The sequence below is a fragment of the Myxine glutinosa genome, chromosome 1 (assembly GCF_964187855.1).
Source record: "Myxine glutinosa chromosome 1, kmMyxGlut1.1, whole genome shotgun sequence".
Lineage (NCBI taxonomy): Eukaryota > Metazoa > Chordata > Myxini > Myxiniformes > Myxinidae > Myxine > Myxine glutinosa.
This window is the reverse complement of record NC_136261.1, coordinates 216,409,790-216,428,621: the sequence shown is the minus strand read 5'-3', so window position 1 is coordinate 216,428,621 and position 18,832 is coordinate 216,409,790. Positions and strand designations below refer to the sequence as shown.

At 47.7% G+C, this 18,832-nt stretch overlaps 1 protein-coding gene across 1 annotated transcript in view; it reads right to left on the bottom strand.

Annotated features, from left to right (window-relative positions):
• LOC137435261 (contactin-associated protein-like 2) overlaps positions 1-18,832 on the bottom strand; it is a 175,787-nt gene that overhangs the window by 19,228 nt on the left and 137,727 nt on the right. The window contains exons 11-12 of the mRNA XM_078773729.1: positions 8,208-8,324; positions 8,004-8,117 (exon numbers count right to left, since the gene is read on the bottom strand). Of these exons, the coding sequence (XP_078629855.1) occupies positions 8,004-8,117; positions 8,208-8,324 (231 nt within the window). The remainder of the gene's footprint in view (positions 1-8,003; positions 8,118-8,207; positions 8,325-18,832) is intronic.

Sequence of the window (18,832 nt, the reverse complement as noted above, 5' to 3'; positions counted from 1 at the left end):
ATTCACCGAATTAATCAAGAAGGAAATTTTATAAATTTTAATCTCATCCAGAATGCAAATGGTGTCATTTTGAACTAGGTACGGTACCTACTACACCTACCAACAACCAACTACCTAACCTATTGATGCCATAGTGATGGGTAAAATAGTGGCAAGAGGCTTTGGCTTCGCCGGCTCATTGCGGCTTTGCAGTCGGGTACTAGTATACACACTTATTCGCCAAAACATAACATTACTAGCGGGGTCACCCGTGGGAATCCCACGGGCATGGATGTGTGTGACATTTCGACATATTGAGTTATATGCTGCACATTCATTTTTACAAAATGGTTACTGGCAAGTCATCAGATCCAGAAATGGTGTGAATTTAGTTATTTCACATAATATGTGACCCCTCACTCCTCTCCACCTGACACTCTCCTGTCTCCACCTGACACTCTCCTGTCTCCACCTGACACTCTCCTCTCTCCACCTAGCACTCCTCTCCTCTCCAAACCCTCACATCCCTCTCCTTTCCAATCCCTCACCTCTCCAATCCCTCACACTCCTCTCCTCTCCAATCCTTCACACGCCTCTCCAATCGCGCCTCACACTCCTCTCCAATCGCGCCTCACACTCCTCTCCAATCGCGCCTCACACTCCTCTCCAATCGTGCCTCACACTCCTCTCCAATCGTGCCTCACACTCCCCTCCAATCACTCCTCTCCAATCGTGCCTCACACTCCTCTCCAATCACGCCTCACACTCCTCTCCAATCGTGCCTCACACTCCTCTCCAATCGCGCCTCACACTCCTCTCCAATCGCGCCTCACTCGCCTCTCCAATCGGCTTTCCCCGTCTCGTTTCTCTCCTTTTTCTCCCGTCTCGTTCTTTTTCTTGCTCCAAATCGGCCCGTCGGAATCGGAAATCGGCCCGTCTCGCCCGTCGGCCCGTCGGAATCGGAAATCGGCCCGTCTTGCTTTTGTGCTTGTGCGTAAATAAATTGTGTTCATGACACCATTTCTGGTGTTGGGCTAGCGGCTAGGGTGCCGGCTTAGGATCCTGGGTTCGAATCTCGGTCGATCGCCGAATTAATGCCAGGGGGGTTGACTCAGCCTGTCATCCTTCCGAGGTCGGCTAATTGAGTACCAGTTCACTGGTAATTCCCTGTTTGTCGTTGAAGGCGGCAAAAAGGGTTGGCGTCAGGAAGGGCATCCGGCCGTAAAACATTGCTTCAAAAAGGGGACAAAAAAACAACAACTACCACGGTCCCCGAAAAGGCCAACCCCCGCTTTGCGGGGAAAAATGGCCTCTAAACGGTGGTTTTTACACCATTTCTGGATCTGATGATTTGCCAGTAACCATTTTGTAAAAATGAATGTGCAGCATCTAACTCAATATGTCGAAATGTCACACACATCCATGCCCGTGGGATTCCCACGGGTGACCCCGCAAGTTTGCATTGACGTTCGTCGATGGACTCGTTCGCCCGTCTCATTCGTTTTCTTGCTGCATCCTGTTCAAGTCTGCGTTCTTCATCGATCGTCTCATTCATTTTGGAAATAGAAGTTTCCACGCAGCGCATGAATTGTCACGATCCTCAAGAGGAATTTGTCTCGTAATCATCAAATGATAAATGGCAAGTAAATTATATTGTGGAAAATTAAAGATTTCAAATAAACCTATTTAAAGTGTATTCGCACATAACTAATTTTAAAAAACGAAGAAATATCTCTCGGTAATTTCCTGAAACATATTTTACTTCCGGCTAATAATGTTGAATTAAATAAAAACGAAGAAATATATGTCGGCATCATTGTTGACGTTTTTGTGACGACTGTCATCAAACGAAAAAGTAATATATCTTAACGGAAAAGCAAAAGCGAATTTTTAATATATATCGACACGTTGCCGTCGGTGTCATGTTGGGCGGTGTATGATACACCATGACGCGATTTTTAAAAATATATCTCTGCATTTTCCCGCGTGTGTGGAATGTTCTCAATTATTGCTGACACCGAGTCCAAAACCATCGATAAAAATGAAATCATATGGTGAGTTAGATTGGAGATAAAGGCGTGAGAGAGACTCAATGGCCTTGAAGTTGAAGTTACAGGCGTTTGAGAATTCATTTCGTTCTATAAACGGCAACTTTCATTGGATTTCCTTCCCGTTTTTTTTCAACCGAGTCGAAAACTATGTTAGCGACTGTGAAAAATGAAATGATATATCGAATTTTTAATATGTATCGACACGTTGCCGTCGGTGTCATGTTAGGCGGTGTATGATACACCATGACGCGATTTAAAAAAATATATCTGCATTTTCCTGCGTGTGTGGAATGTTTTCAATTATTGCTGACACCGACTCTAAAACCATCGATAAAAATGAAATCATATGGTGAGTTAGATTGGAGATAAAGGCGTGAGAGAGACTCAATGGCCTTGAAGTTACAGGCATTTGAGAATTCATTTCGTTCTATAAACGGCAACTTTCATCGGATTTTCTTCTCGTTTTTTTTCAACCGAGTCTAAAACTATGTTAGCGACTGTGAAAAATGAAATGATATATCGAATTTAAAATAGATATCGACACATTGCCGTCGGTGTCATGTTGGGCGGTGTATGATACACCATGACGCGATTTTAAAAAATATATCTCTGCATTTTCCCGCGTGTGTGGAATGTTTGTGGAAAATTAAAGATTTCAAATAAACCTATTTAAAGTGTATGCGCACATAACTAATAAAAAAAACGAAGAAATATCTCTCGGTAATTTCCTGAAACATATTTTACTTCCGGCTAATATGTTGAATGAAATAAAAACGAAGAAATATATGTCGGCATCATTGTTGACGTTTTTGTGACGATTGTCATCAAACGAAATAGTAATATATCATAACGGAAAAGCAAAAGCGAATTTTTAATATATATCGACACATTGCCGGCGGTGTCATGTTGGGCGGTGTATGATACACCATGACGCGATTTAAAAAAATATATCTCTGCATTTTCCCGCGTGTGTGGATTGTTCTCAATTATTGCTGACACCGAGTCTAAAAGTAAAACCATCGATAAAAATGAAATCATATGGTGAGTTAGATTGGAGATAAAGGCGTGAGAGAGACTCAATGGCCTTGAAGTTACAGGCCTTTGAGAATTCATTTCGTTCTATAAACGGCAACTTTCATCGGATTTTCTTCCCGTTTTTTTTCAACCGAGTCTAAAACTATGTTAGCGACTGTGAAAAATGAAATGATTTATCGAATTTGATTTGAAATAAAACTGGGGGAGAGCAAGACACCACGGGCCTACAAAACAGGACTCAAAGCTATGCGAGTTAATAAAATGGTGGATATTTGTTTATAGCCACTCCCAGAATGGGTGGAGCTATGGGTGGAGCTACTCTGCAAACCGAGTAAGCCACACCCCGGACAGACACCCAACAGATAGACAGACAGACAGACAGAATCATCTACGGCTATTATAATATAGATTTGTAAAAATGAATGTGCAGCATCTAACTCAATATGTCGAAATGTCACACACATCCAAGCCCGTGGGATTCCCACGGGTGACCCCGCAAGTTTGCATTGACGTTCGTCGATGGACTCGTTCGCCCGTCTCATTCGTTTTCTTGCTGCATCCTGTTCAAGTCTGCGTTCTTCATCGATCGTCTCATTCATTTTGGAAATAGAAGTTTCCACGCAGCGCATGAATTGTCACGATCCTCAAGAGGAATTTGTCTCGTAATCATCAAATGATAAATGGCAAGTAAATTATATTGTGGAAAATTAAAGATTTCAAATAAACCTATTTAAAGTGTATTCGCACATAACTAATTTTAAAAAACGAAGAAATATCTCTCGGTAATTTCCTGAAACATATTTTACTTCCGGCTAATAATGTTGAATTAAATAAAAACGAAGAAATATATGTCGGCATCATTGTTGACGTTTTTGTGACGACTGTCATCAAACGAAAAAGTAATATATCTTAACGGAAAAGCAAAAGCGAATTTTTAATATATATCGACACGTTGCCGTCGGTGTCATGTTGGGCGGTGTATGATACACCATGACGCGATTTTTAAAAATATATCTCTGCATTTTCCCGCGTGTGTGGAATGTTCTCAATTATTGCTGACACCGAGTCCAAAACCATCGATAAAAATGAAATCATATGGTGAGTTAGATTGGAGATAAAGGCGTGAGAGAGACTCAATGGCCTTGAAGTTGAAGTTACAGGCGTTTGAGAATTCATTTCGTTCTATAAACGGCAACTTTCATTGGATTTCCTTCCCGTTTTTTTTCAACCGAGTCGAAAACTATGTTAGCGACTGTGAAAAATGAAATGATATATCGAATTTTTAATATGTATCGACACGTTGCCGTCGGTGTCATGTTAGGCGGTGTATGATACACCATGACGCGATTTAAAAAAAAATATCTGCATTTTCCTGCGTGTGTGGAATGTTCTCAATTATTGCTGACACCGACTCTAAAACCATCGATAAAAATGAAATCATATGGTGAGTTAGATTGGAGATAAAGGCGTGAGAGAGACTCAATGGCCTTGAAGTTACAGGCATTTGAGAATTCATTTCGTTCTATAAACGGCAACTTTCATCGGATTTTCTTCTCGTTTTTTTTCAACCGAGTCTAAAACTATGTTAGCGACTGTGAAAAATGAAATGATATATCGAATTTAAAATAGATATCGACACATTGCCGTCGGTGTCATGTTGGGCGGTGTATGATACACCATGACGCGATTTTAAAAAATATATCTCTGCATTTTCCCGCGTGTGTGGAATGTTTGTGGAAAATTAAAGATTTCAAATAAACCTATTTAAAGTGTATGCGCACATAACTAATAAAAAAAACGAAGAAATATCTCTCGGTAATTTCCTGAAACATATTTTACTTCCGGCTAATATGTTGAATGAAATAAAAACGAAGAAATATATGTCGGCATCATTGTTGACGTTTTTGTGACGATTGTCATCAAACGAAATAGTAATATATCATAACGGAAAAGCAAAAGCGAATTTTTAATATATATCGACACATTGCCGGCGGTGTCATGTTGGGCGGTGTATGATACACCATGACGCGATTTAAAAAAATATATCTCTGCATTTTCCCGCGTGTGTGGATTGTTCTCAATTATTGCTGACACCGAGTCTAAAAGTAAAACCATCGATAAAAATGAAATCATATGGTGAGTTAGATTGGAGATAAAGGCGTGAGAGAGACTCAATGGCCTTGAAGTTACAGGCCTTTGAGAATTCATTTCGTTCTATAAACGGCAACTTTCATCGGATTTTCTTCCCGTTTTTTTTCAACCGAGTCTAAAACTATGTTAGCGACTGTGAAAAATGAAATGATTTATCGAATTTGATTTGAAATAAAACTGGGGGAGAGCAAGACACCACGGGCCTACAAAACAGGACTCAAAGCTATGCGAGTTAATAAAATGGTGGATATTTGTTTATAGCCACTCCCAGAATGGGTGGAGCTATGGGTGGAGCTACTCTGCAAACCGAGTAAGCCACACCCCGGACAGACACCCAACAGATAGACAGACAGACAGACAGAATCATCTACGGCTATTATAATATAGATAAATTTGTTTTATGTTCCCAGGGATCAGACATTACGTGTTTTTTTTTTGTTGTTGTTGCAAAATGCAATTCTCATCGAGTCATGAATTATACACCACCGTACAGGCCTATCGCTAGACATAATGCTGTAATGACATCCCCAGATGTAACGCAATCTCACGACACCGCCATCTTACGACAGCGCCATCTTACGACACCGCCGTCTTACGACACCGCCGTCTTACGACACCGCCGTCTTACGACACCGCCGTCTTACGACACCGCCATCTTACGACACCGCCATCTTACGCCACCGCCATCTTAGGCCACCGCCATCGTACGACACCGCCATCGTACGACACCGCCATCGTACGACACCGCCATCGTACGACACCGCCATCGTACGACACCGCCATCGTACGACACCGCCATCGTACGACACCGCCATCGTACGACACCGCCATCGTACGACACCGCCATCGTACGACACCGCCATCGTACGACACCGCCATCGTACGACACCGCCATCGTACGACACCGCCATCGTACGACGCCGCCATCTTACGACGCCGCCATCTTACGACGCCGCCATCTTACGACGCCGCCATCTTACGCCACCGCCATCTTACGACACCGCCATCTTACGACACCGCCATCTTACGGAACCGCCATCTTACGACACCGCCATCTTACGGAACCGCCATCTTACGGAACCGCCATCTTACGGAACCGCCATCTTATGACACCGCCATCTTACAAAACCACCATCTTACTAAACCACCATCTTACTAAACCGCCATCTTACTAGTACCCGACTGCAAAGCCGCAATGAGCCGGCGAAGCCAAAGCCTCTTGCCACTAGTTTACCCATCACTATGGCATCAATAGGTTAGGTAGTTGGTAGTAGGTAGGTGTAGTAGGTACCATACCTGGTAAGACTTGGTAAAAGAGAGGAGCAGACAGTCCTCCCCAATACCTACATACAATAAATGTCACAAGAAGCTTAAGGAAGTAACTATACAATGTGCTAGCTTAAGGCCTATTTTAAGAAATTTTAACTGGGCTTAACATACGTTTTCACAGTATGTGTGTAGTCTTCTAACTTCAGTCGCTGTCAGGACTGGTTCTCTCTGGGCACTGCGGCTTCCCCCACCAGAAGAAGTTAGCTTGCAGTAAGATCAGTGCCGACAGGTCAGACGATAGCGCCCGTTTCAATGGCAATGTGTGACTGTCGTTAATCAAACCGTGTCGATGGCGCTGATTGGCTGACCTAAGCTGATCGCTGATTGGTCAGCTCACAAAATTTCGCTAATTCAGACCTAAAATGACACCATTTGCATTCTGGATGAGATTAAAATTGATAAAATTTACTTCTTGATTAATTCGGTGAATTCCGTCTCAACTTCGGATATTTCCGGCCGTGAAAAACGATCCCCTACGGCCGCGAGATTTCTAAAAAATAATTCTTCGTCAATTTTAGAATATTTGATGCCGTTTTCACCCTCCGAAATGCGTAATAAGCTTTAAAAATATATTTTTTCAAATGCTCGAATCTCATTGGTTCTGGTGTTTGGTGACGATTTTCGTTGAAGATAACGAGGTTGGTCTTAAATTATTTTAATTACAAATTAGAGGTGCATAAGATTGTGAATCAAACAAAGACGGGTGAAACAAACTCCGATTGAACTTTTTCGCAATTGTTTTATGCATACTTCCGCATCCGGAAGATGGCGGCCTTCATTGAGTGATTTGGTTTCTGAAATATTTTTTCAAATGCTCGCATCTCATTGGTTCCGGTGTTTGGTGACGATTTTCGTTGAAGATAACCAGGCCCGTGCGGGCGGAGGTTGGTCTTAAAGTATTTTAATTACCGTACAAATTAGAGATGCATTAGATTGTGAATCAAACAAAGACGGGTGAAACAAACTCCTATTGAACTTTTTTCAATTTGTTAGGCATACTTCCGCATCCGCAAGATGGCGGCCTCCATTGAGCGATTTGGTGCGTCAAAGCTTCGAAATTCTCAAGCCAAGGGATCCAGCATGATCTGGTTTTCAACATAATACGTACGCGTTTATTCACAACACCGGCTTCGCCGGCTACTAAACACGTCATCCCGATGCCCAGTGTCTTGCATTCAGCCTGTCGCCTACGGACGTCAGACAGTCAGATAGAATCAAATATATGGGTTATTGTGTTCAACTGCCATTGGAGAAGCTTGAGTAAGTTGAGTGCTGAATGCCGGAATAATGTTCACTTCCATTGAGGCCTAGCCTAACGCTGGCGTAACGTCATAATGACGTACCTGTGAAAAGTGTGTGATAGACGGAGACATCCGGCTACTTTAATACTGTATATAGATTATTTCCTTAGCACAAGAATATGGCCTCCAAGCACCTAAAACGTTCAGGTGTACTCACCATTAGTCTGCAGTACAACAGCAATGTAGGAGCCGACACTAGTTGTGACGTAGATCAACACAGAAGGCGCTCTCTTCGTGCTGAAGCTGAAACTTATGCTCTCCGCCAAGCTCCCTCCAGTACGCCACACCTTAATGTTTGACCCGTCTTCATCTGTGAGACCCCAAGATTCATCCCCGAGCCCCGTCATCTGTCCTGGCTGACCGTGCAGTTCCTCCTGGCCCTCGATCAAGACACGGGGCTGAGGTGGAGATGTTGTCGCGTGAAGTGCAGGCAGGGAAAAACGCACCCACGTACCAGCTTCGAAGAATGCACCCACCTCTGAGAGACACACAATTGGGCAAGGAAGGTTATACAGGTGGGAAAAGGTCCATTCCTCATCATCTATCGGGTCAAATTCTAAATACAGTAACCAGGATATGTCAATGATAAATTTCAATTGCAATGGATTCCAAAATGGATTTTACCGGTACAATTCTAATACAACGAGAACGGCACCCGGCACAACTGGAGCGCATAGTCTCGTCTCGCGCACTCATTCTGAACAAAAATACTGAAGGAGCTGCGCTCCAGGCGAGTCGAAGGAATTGACGCGACCAAAGACGGAATTCGTCCGAGTTGCTTTATTGAAACAAAACAGCTCAGGTATTCTGACAAGCCCGTTTATCGGGCAGCAATATATATACACATTTATGCCGGGGCGTTTGCCCGGGAAAACCGAGACCGGGCATGCCCGGGTGTCAAGGGCGAGTCCTGGAAAGGCGAGTCTGGACATGCCCGGGCGTCCTGGACGCGGCCTGGCAAGTCGAGGCTGGGCGTGCCCGAGCGCTCTGGGCGAGCCCTGGAAAGGCGAGAGCGGGCATGCCCGGACGCTCTGGGCGAGCCCTGGAAAGGCGAGTCTGGACATGCCCGGGCGTCCTGGACGCGGCCTGGCAAGTCGAGGCTGGGCGTGCCCGGGCGCTCTGGGCGAGCCCTGGAAAGGCGAGAGAGGGCATGCCCGGGAAAGACGAGACCGGGCGTGCCCGGGAGGTTCGGGCGTGCCCGGGAACAGCGAGTCCGGGCATGCCCAGGAGAGGCGCGTCTGGGCCCGTCCGGACGAGCCCGGCATGGCGATCGCGCCCTGGCCGCGTCCTGGCAGGTGCAAGGCGATTGTGTACATTCAGCGGGAACCGCTACACACGCCCCTCCAGAATCGACCTGCACCGGCAGGGTCAATTTAAGGGGGGTCCGGATGACCCGGCCGAAGCGACCCCTGGAGGGTCGGGGGGGGGGGGGGGTCCGATCCGGTGGTGGGTGGTCGAGCGGGGGGAACTGTAGATGGGGGGCGGCCTCGCCGCGGAGGAAGGGCCAACCGTGGTGGTCGGTCGACGTCCACGTGCGCCGGTTTGAGGCGGTCCACAGAGATCCGGTCCGACCGGCCGCCGACGTCGACGACGAAGGACTTGTCGCCCCGTCGCAGGACCCGGAAGGGCCTGTCGTACGGCGGCCGGAGTGGCCCCCGGTGCGCGTCATGACGCACAAAGACGTACTCCGCTGTGCGAAGCGCCGGGGGGACGTAGGACTGGGGGCCACCGTGGCGGGACGTTGGCACGGGGGCAAATCGTCGGGCGGCCTCCTGGAGGTCCGAGCGCTGGTGTGCGGCGGACCAGGGACTGGTAGCGTCGGGCACGAACTCGCCTGGGACGCGGAGCGGCTGGCCGTAGACGAGCTCGGCGGCGGACGCCCGGAGGTCCTCCTTGGGGGCCGTGCGGAGGCCCAAAAGGACCCACGGCAGCCGGTCGGTCCAACCGTCGTCCTGAAGGCCGGCCATGAGTGCGGCCTTCATGGAGCGGTGAAACCGCTCACACAACCCGTTGGCTTGGGGGTGGTAGGCCGTGGTGCGGTGCAGCATGACCCCCAACGAGCGGGCGACCGCGCCCCAAAGTTTGGACCTGAACTGTGGGTCGCGGTCGGACGAGATGTCCGCCGGTGCGCCGAAGCGCGCGACCCAGGTGGGCGATGAACGCCTGCGCCACGTCGGCGGTGGTGGTGGAGGTGAGGGGCACGGCCTCCGGCCACCTGGTGGTCCTGTCCACCATGGTGAGCAGGTGGGTGAACCCCCGCGATGGGGGCAGGGGACCCACCAGGTCCACGTGGACGTGGTCAAAACGCCGTGCAGGCACGGTGAAAGGTGCTAGCGGGGCCTGGGTGTGGCGGTGGACCTTCGCCCGTTGGCAGGCCGTGCAGGCGTTGGCCCAGTCGCGGACGTTCCGTCGAAGGCCGTGCCAGACGAAACGCACCGACACCAGCTTCTGAGAAGCTTTCCGGCCCGGGTGAGAAAGGCCGTGGATGGAGGCGAAGATGCGGCGCTGCCAGGAAACGGGCACGATGGGGCGAGGCTGGCCCTGGGAGACGTCGCAGAGCAGGCCGGTGCCCGCGAAGGGGATGTCGGCCAGGCGGAGGCCCGTGTCCGCCGCCCGGAGGGCCTGCACCGAGGTGTCGGTGGTCTGGTCGGCCGCCATGAGCGCGAAGTCCACGCCGAGGTGGACCGCGTTCGCGCTGGCCCGAGAAAGACAGTCGGCCACGGCGTTGTCTTTGCCGGCGATGTGCCGGATGTCCGTGGTGAATTCCAACACGGCGGAGAGGTGGCGCTGCTGGCGGGCCGACCACGGCTCCGTGACTTTGGCCATTGCGTAGACCAACGGCTTGTGGTCGACGAAAGCCGTGAACGGGCGGCCCTCCAGGAGGTGTCGGAAATGGCGAACGGCCAGGAATAGACCGAGCAGCTCGCGGTCGAACGTGCTGTATTTTAACTCGTTCGGCCGGAGCTGCCGGCTGAAAAAAGCGAGTGGCTGCCAAACCCCGTCCATCCATTGTTCATGGACGGCGCCCACCGCGTAGTTGGAGGCGTCCGTAGTGAGGGCGATGGGCGCGTTGAGCACCGGGTGAGCCAGCAGCGTTGCGTCGGCGAGGGCCCGTTTTGCGCTCGCAAAGGCCGCGTCCATGGCCGCGGACCAAACGATGTCATGCTTGGCCGGCTTGCCCCGGAGGGCCTCGTAAAGGGGCCGCATGAGCTGAGCAGCGCAGGGCACGAATCGGTGATAAAAATTCACCATGCCGAGGAACTCTTGTAGGGCCTTGATGGAACGGGGACGCGGGAACGTGGTGATGGCCTCGACCTTGGTCGGCAGCGGCACGGCCCCGGTCTTGGTGATGCGGTGGCCCAAAAAGTCAAAGGTCGTCGTGCCGAAGTGGCATTTGGCTGGGTTGACAATTAAGCCGTGCTCGCTGAGGCGACCGAACAGTGTTCGGAGGTGGAGGAGGTGCTCGGCGTGGGACGTGCTGGCGACGAGGATGTCGTCCAGATAGACGAAAAGAAATGGCAGGTCGCGCAGCACGCCGTCCATTAAGCGCTGGAACGCCTGGGCCGCGTTCTTGAGGCCAAACGGCATCCTCAAAAATTCGAACTAGCCGAACGGCGTGATGACGGCCGTCTTCGGGACGTCGGCCGCCCGGACAGGTACCTGGTGGTATCCCTGTATCAGGTCAATTTTGGCAAATATGACCCATCCCGCCAAACGGGCGGAAAAGTCCTGGATGTGCGGGATCGGGTACCTGTCGGGGGTGGTAGCGTAGTTGAGGCGGCGGTCGTCGCCACACGGGTGCCATCCGCCCCCCGGCTTTGGCACGATGTGCAGTGGTGAGGCCCACGCGCTATTGGAGCGCCGCACGATGCCGAGGTGCTCCAACGCGTCGAACTCGGCCTTTGCCACGGCGAGCTTGGCCGGGTCGAGGTGGCGGGCCCTGGCGTAGACCGGCGGGCCCGTAGTGGGTATGTGGTGCTCGATCCCATGCCGCACTGCGACGGCCGAAAACGTCGGCTGCGTGAGGACCGGGAATTCCGCGAGCAGGCGAGCGAACTCGTTCGCCGTCGGGAGGGCGCACGCCAGTTCAGTCGGCGCAGAGCTGCTCATCGTGCACGCCAGGGAGCTGAAGGTCTCGGCGTTGACAAGGCGACGACGTTTGACGTCGACCAGCAGCCCGTGCGCGCAGAGGAAGTCGGCGCCCAGCAAAGCCATGGGGACGCAGGCGGTCACAAAGGTCCACTGAAAGTGCTGGCTGCCGAAGCAGAGGGTGACGTAGCGCGGGCCGAAAGTGCGTATGGCCGAGCCATTAGCAGCGACCAAAGAGGGGCCGCAAACGGCGTCCCGCCTGTCCTGCTCGGAGGCGGGTATGACGCTCAGTTGGGCGCCGGTGTCACAAAGGAAACGCCGCCCGGACGCTTTGTCCCGAATAAAAAGCAAGTTGCCCGAGTGGCCGGCGCTCATGGCTGGGAATGAACGCCGGCCCGGCCGTTTCCCGACTTGCCGAAAGTGCACGGGGGTCGGCACGTCCGAGCCTTGTGTCCGAACCTGGCGTGGTAATAACACCACGCCTGGTCAGGTGGAGGCCCCGGCCGTCGTGTCGGAAGCGGTCGGCGCCGCGTGGCGGCCGCCAGTTGCACCGGCAGTTCGGCCTCCAACCGCGCAGGGCGCTTGGGCGTCGCCTCAGACGGCGGCAGGCTCCAGGTAGCCGCGCCGATGTGTTGGCCCGCCGAGGAGATCTTATCGGCTTCCCTGGCGAGGGCGCGGGGATCGGTGATCGACGTGCCAGCCAGGGCGAGGCGTACCGGGTGAGGCAGCTGGCGAAGGAACAGGTCGCGGAACAGAAAATCCGGAGAGTGCTCACCGAGCAACGAGAGCATATAGTCCATGCGCTCGGACGGGCGCGTGTCGCCGAGCTCGGGCAGGTCGAGGAGGAGCGTCGAGGAGGAGCGTCTTCAGCGCGTCATACTTGTTGGCAGCCGGTGGGTGCTCGAGGAGGCTCAGGGCGCGGGCCGCGGTGGCGGAACCGAGCGCTGCCACGACGTGGTGGAAGCGGGTGTCGTCCGCGGTGATGCCTCGCAGGGCGAACTGGGAGTCCGCCTGGGCGAACCAAACAGCCACGTGAGCCTCCCAGAAGGTAGGCAGTTTAAGAGTCACTGCCGTGTCCATGTCGGTAGGTCACCAGTGAAGGAGCTGCGCTCCAACGCGAGTCGAAAGAATTGACGCGACCAAAGACGGAATTCGTCCGAGTTGCTTTATTGAAACAAAACAGCTCAGGTATTCTGACAAGCCCGTTTATCGGGCAGCAATATATATACACATTTATGCCGGGGCGTTTGCCCGGGAAAACCGAGACCGGGCATGCCCGGGTGTCAAGGGCGAGTCCTGGAAAGGCGAGTCTGGACATGCCCGGGCGTCCTGGACGCGGCCTGGCAAGTCGAGGCTGGGCGTGCCCGAGCGCTCTGGGCGAGCCCTGGAAAGGCGAGAGCGGGCATGCCCGGACGCTCTGGGCGAGCCCTGGAAAGGCGAGTCTGGACATGCCCGGGCGTCTTGGACGCGGCCTGGCAAGTCGAGGCTGGGCGTGCCCGAGCGCTCTGGGCGAGCCCTGGAAAGGCGAGAGCGGGCATGCCCGGACGCTCTGGGCGAGCCCTGGAAAGGCGAGTCTGGACATGCCCGGGCGTCCTGGACGCGGCCTGGCAAGTCGAGGCTGGGCGTGCCCGGGCGCTCTGGGCGAGCCCTGGAAAGGCGAGAGCGGGCATGCCCGGGAAAGACGAGACCGGGCGTGCCCGGGAGGTTCGGGCGTGCCCGGGAGGTTCGGGCGTGCCCGGGAACAGCGAGTCCGGGCATGCCCAGGAGAGGCGCGTCTGGGCCCGTCCGGACGAGCCCGGCATGGCGATCGCGCCCTGGTCGCGTCCTGGCAGGTGCAAGGCGATTGTGTACATTCAGCGGGAACCGCTACAATACCATCATTAACTAAACACGCTACCATTATGACACTGCTATTTTGACCCGTATACCCATATCATCCATGCACCGAATTGTGTCACATAGTTTCTTGGCATGGGTTATGAATGTCATAAATTTAATTCTCCACTCACATTGGGTGATAGATCACATACATGAACTTTCAGATTTTTTGGATAAGGATTTCAATTCAACCAATTATGGCTGGAATACCACTTCACCAATAACGTCATCCTTATCACCCAAAACATATATCCCATGGGGAGTTGATGACATGTTTACATTTTTTTCGTTGAGTGGTTTCAGAGAAAATGATGTCCAAATTTCTTTCTTTAAGCTTATATGGCTGCCATACCATGTGACGTATGACGCCAGAATTAGCAATATAATATTCTCCATGGGGAGTCCATCCAATGTTTAATGTTTCGCATCGATCGGACAAACGGTTACAGAGGAAAACATTTTAAAGGTGAAAATATATGGATGCTCACACACACACAGATAGACAAACACTCAGACAGGGACATTGTATTGCAATAGTCTCGCATCCCCTTCGGGCGAGATAAATTAATGCTAATAATGATTTATAACATATTTACATAATACTTCAAAAATCATTGCAAACACCATACTGCATTACTACCAGATTTATATTAACTAGGGCATGCCCGTACTATATATATATATCTAAAATTATATCCCCCCCCTCTATTTACATGAAATGGTTTGGTCCAAAGCGAACGGCTTGCGAGTGGTGACAATCCCCCCCCTCTATTTACATGAAATGGTTCGGTCCAAAGCGAACGGCTTCCGGAGTTTGGTAAAGAAATCGCCATCGCGTACACAAACGCGCAGGAAAGCGAATGAATCGCAAATTCGTTTTTATTAGTTTTAAAACATCGTTTAACGCCAACATAGCGCCAACATAGTTTGCAAACGTGAAATAAATGAATACGCTCTCAAATGTGCCATCCGAGGCAGAGTGTGTCCGCCATCGCCACGTTCGGCACACGCGATCGTTCGCTGCTCTCTGATTGGTTGAATCGTTTTTTGGACATAGCTCGGTAAGTAATTGTCCGATTAATATGAAACCTTGAAAAGGCACATCCTCGGGTCCCCAGCAATATACCTGGCAAGTTAAAAGTATATCGGACCGGTAGTTGTCGAGAAACAGCGGTCACAGACAAACAAACAAACGTACAGACGTACAGACAGACAGACAGAGATTACTGGAATTATAGATAGATTACCAACAAAATACATTACTATATACAGGGTCCGTCAGGGAGGTGTGACGATTTTCAGAAAACTCATACACAGTTATTTTTAGTCGAATTTCCAATTTTTTTTTATTTAAAGACTACATATATAATGCCATTTAATACACTGTAACAAAGACATTTTAAAAATGTAATTCATGTTTGAAAAATGACATCATCTAAATGGCGGCCGTTCTTGTCCAAGCATTCTTGCAGACGCGCGGAAAAGTTCCAGCATTTCTCAGCACAGCAGCATCCCTCAGCAGTTCCAGCATTCTTTCTGCGAACGTAAACCACCATACGAAATCATTCTGCTGCAGTTCTTGAACCACCATGATTTTGTACGCATGATAATGAAGGTCCAAGTGCAAAATTCGACGAACTGATCTGTCTGACATCCGTAGAGCACGAGCGTGCCGTACCGCTGACCGACGAGGGCTGGCCTCCACAGCTTGTCGAACCCTTTCGATGTTTTCCGGGGTCCTAACGGTTCGATCACCTCCCCGAGCTGCTCCCGGCCTCACAGATCCAGTTGTCCTGAAGTTTTTTACCCACTTCAATATTGTGTTTCGAGACGGAACGGCGCCACGTCGACCAACATTGAAGTGAGTATGAAATCTGCGCTGTGTAAGCACCACCGAACTACCCGTTTGAATAAACGTCTCAACAACAAAGATGCGATGTTCAATCGTCCACAGCTCCATGGCTACTGAAATGGCGCCTAACAACGAGTAACCAACAGCCATCACGCATGCGCGAGACCCCCCACTTGCATTTTTATACCCAATTAAAACATGAATTACATTTTTAAAATGTCTTTGTTACAGTATATTAAATGGCATTATATATGTAGTCTTTAAAAAAAATAAAAATTGAAATTCGACTAAAAATAACTGTGTACGAGTTTTCTGAAAATCGTCACACCTCCCAGCCGGACCCTGTACAATATGCATTCATAGACTTACTAGACAGTAAATAGTTGAAAAGCTTCATGACGTCAGTGGGAAACATAGATGCAAGTATTGATGGTTATGATTGGAATATTTATTCTCACAAGTTCTTCATAATTTATGAAATTATTGCAAAAAGACAATTGACTTGCATCATATTTGGAATGCTTTTCCCAGAAGAAAAGTGTCTTCAGCCACTTCTTAAACTATAGAGTTCACAGAGCACGTTACCCCTGCAGTGTTCAATATACACTTCAATTTAAATAAAATGATGATTTTAAAGATCGTTAAAAAATTCCGGAGGTTTCGCGCAATTGAAGCAGTCTTATACAGCACCATTATACACTGCCCTATTTAACGGAAGGGTTTTGAAAGTGAAAATAAGGCGATTTGTGTATTTGTGTACCATAGTGTTCAAGTATATAATTCAATTTAAATAAAATAAAGATTGTAAAAGTGGTATAAATAAAATAATTCGGGAATTTACCGCCATTGACGCAGTGTCTATTACACCACCCTATCTAACACGTTACATTCATTATTCGTGCCTGTTGTTTGTGTCCTTCATAACGTCCTCTAAAACAGCGAGATTCTTGTTTGGAATGATTTTCAATTTTGTTTTACTGCCAGACAGACAGACAGAATTTTTTTTTTATCTCTCTCCTCTCTGAGCATGTGCAATCGGGACGAATTCAGAGACAACGTACTGTTAAACTGAAGGTTCATTTTCTAATTAATGTTCAAAATAAAACATTCAATTTAAATAAGTTGTTCCTCGATCATAAACTGACATTTTTAAACAGATGGACGGACAGACAGACCTGAACCAATTGCTTAAACCCACTTTTCATGTGTGTGGTGTAATGAATTTATGAAAAGTAATTGACTATTATGATCATTCAGAACAAAAACAAAATGTAATCCAAACGTTTTATTGGCACACACAATCCTCTTCTTTCGTATGCAGCACAAGGCTGCAGGGAAGCATCAGTGGCTGAGGGCGAGGCTGTCCCACTGATGCAAGGCCCCCTGTAGGTTAGGACAGGAATTTGGAATTTGTTCATGGTGCCGGAGATAGCTCGCCTATTCTTTGCAAAGGACACCGAGATATATTTAACGTCCACCAACTAATTCCGGCAGACGGGACGCCAGTTTAACCTCCATCCGAGGGACGGAACACACGATGATGAATCACGCTCCTTGTGAAATACCAGAAAAAATGAATGAATGATCGTTTTGAGGCCATTTTCCCCCGCTATAGCGGGGGTTGGCCTTGCGGGCCCCAAGACAATCATGGTTCCCTGTTTGAGGCAATGTATTTATGGCCGGATGCCCTTCCTGACGCCAACCCTTGGTCGCCTCTTACGATGCGCAGGGATACAGTGTACCTATTCTAAACCGGGGTACACACCGGGATCATTCATCCCAGCAAGCTGGTACTCAATTTGCCGACCTCGGAAGGATGACAGCCTGAGTCAACCCCGCTGGCGTTAATTCAACGATCGATCGGGATTCGAACCCAGGATCCTAGGATCTCAAGCCGGCACCCTAACCGCTAAGCCAACACCATGTGAAATACCAGGAAGACAGTTTATAGCTGTGATGGGATTTTAACCCAGGCTAGACAGCTTATAGAGTTGAGTGTGTGTATCTTTAGGCCAGTGATTCTTAACCTTTTAAAGTGCCCGTACCCCTTGAGTTTTCATAATATTTTACCGTACTCGTTGTCAAAAATGACTTAAAACTACAATAATAGATTAATTCTATATAAAAAGACATAAAAAAGACATAAAATTAAAATTAGCCACACTTATGGTTATTACTTCAGAAAATAATACGTTGTCATTTTTTTTATTGTAAGTGCTCATTCATATCTTTTTATAACATAATATTTGCCTGTAATTGAATAAAAATATATTTAAAAGATAAAATAATTATGAACACCGAAAGTCCTAAATTATTATTTTTTTTAAACCTCAAACCCTTGTAATTTTTGAACAAAAATATTTTAACCCTTGTAATTTTTAAACAAAAACATTTTAACCCTTGTAATTTTAAAATAAAAACATTTTAACCCTTGTATTTTTTAAATAAAAACATTTTAACCCTTGTATTTTAAAATAAAAACATTATAACCCATGTATTTTTTTAAATAAAAACATTTTAACCCTTGTATTTTTTTAAAATAAAAACATTTTAACCCTTGTAATTTTTAAATAAAAATATTTTAACCCTTGTATTTTTTTAACAAACATTTTAACCCTTGTATTTTTAAAATAAAAACATTTTAACCCTTGTAATTTTTAAATAAAAACATTTTAACCCTTGTATTTTTTTAACAAAAACATTTTAACCATTGTATTTTAAAAATAAAAACATTTTATCCCTTGTAATTTTCAAAAATAAAAACATTTTAACCCTTGTAATTTTTAAATAAAAGCATGTTAACCCTTGTATTTTTTTTTAACAAAAACATTTTAACCATTGTGATTTTTAAATAAAAACATTTTAACCCATGTAATTTTTAAATAAAAACATTTTAACCCATGTGATTTTAAAATAAAAACATTTTAACCCTTGTATTTTTTTAACAAAAACATTTTAACCCTTGTATTTTAAAAATAAAAACATTTTAACCCTTGTAATTTTAAAATAAAAACATTTTTATCCCTTGTAATTTTAAAATAAAAACATGTTAACCCTTGTATTTTTTTAACAAAAACATTTTAACCCTTGTGATTTTTAAATAAAAACATTTTAACCCTTGTAATTTTTAAATAAAAACATTTTAACCCTTGCGATTTTTAAATAAA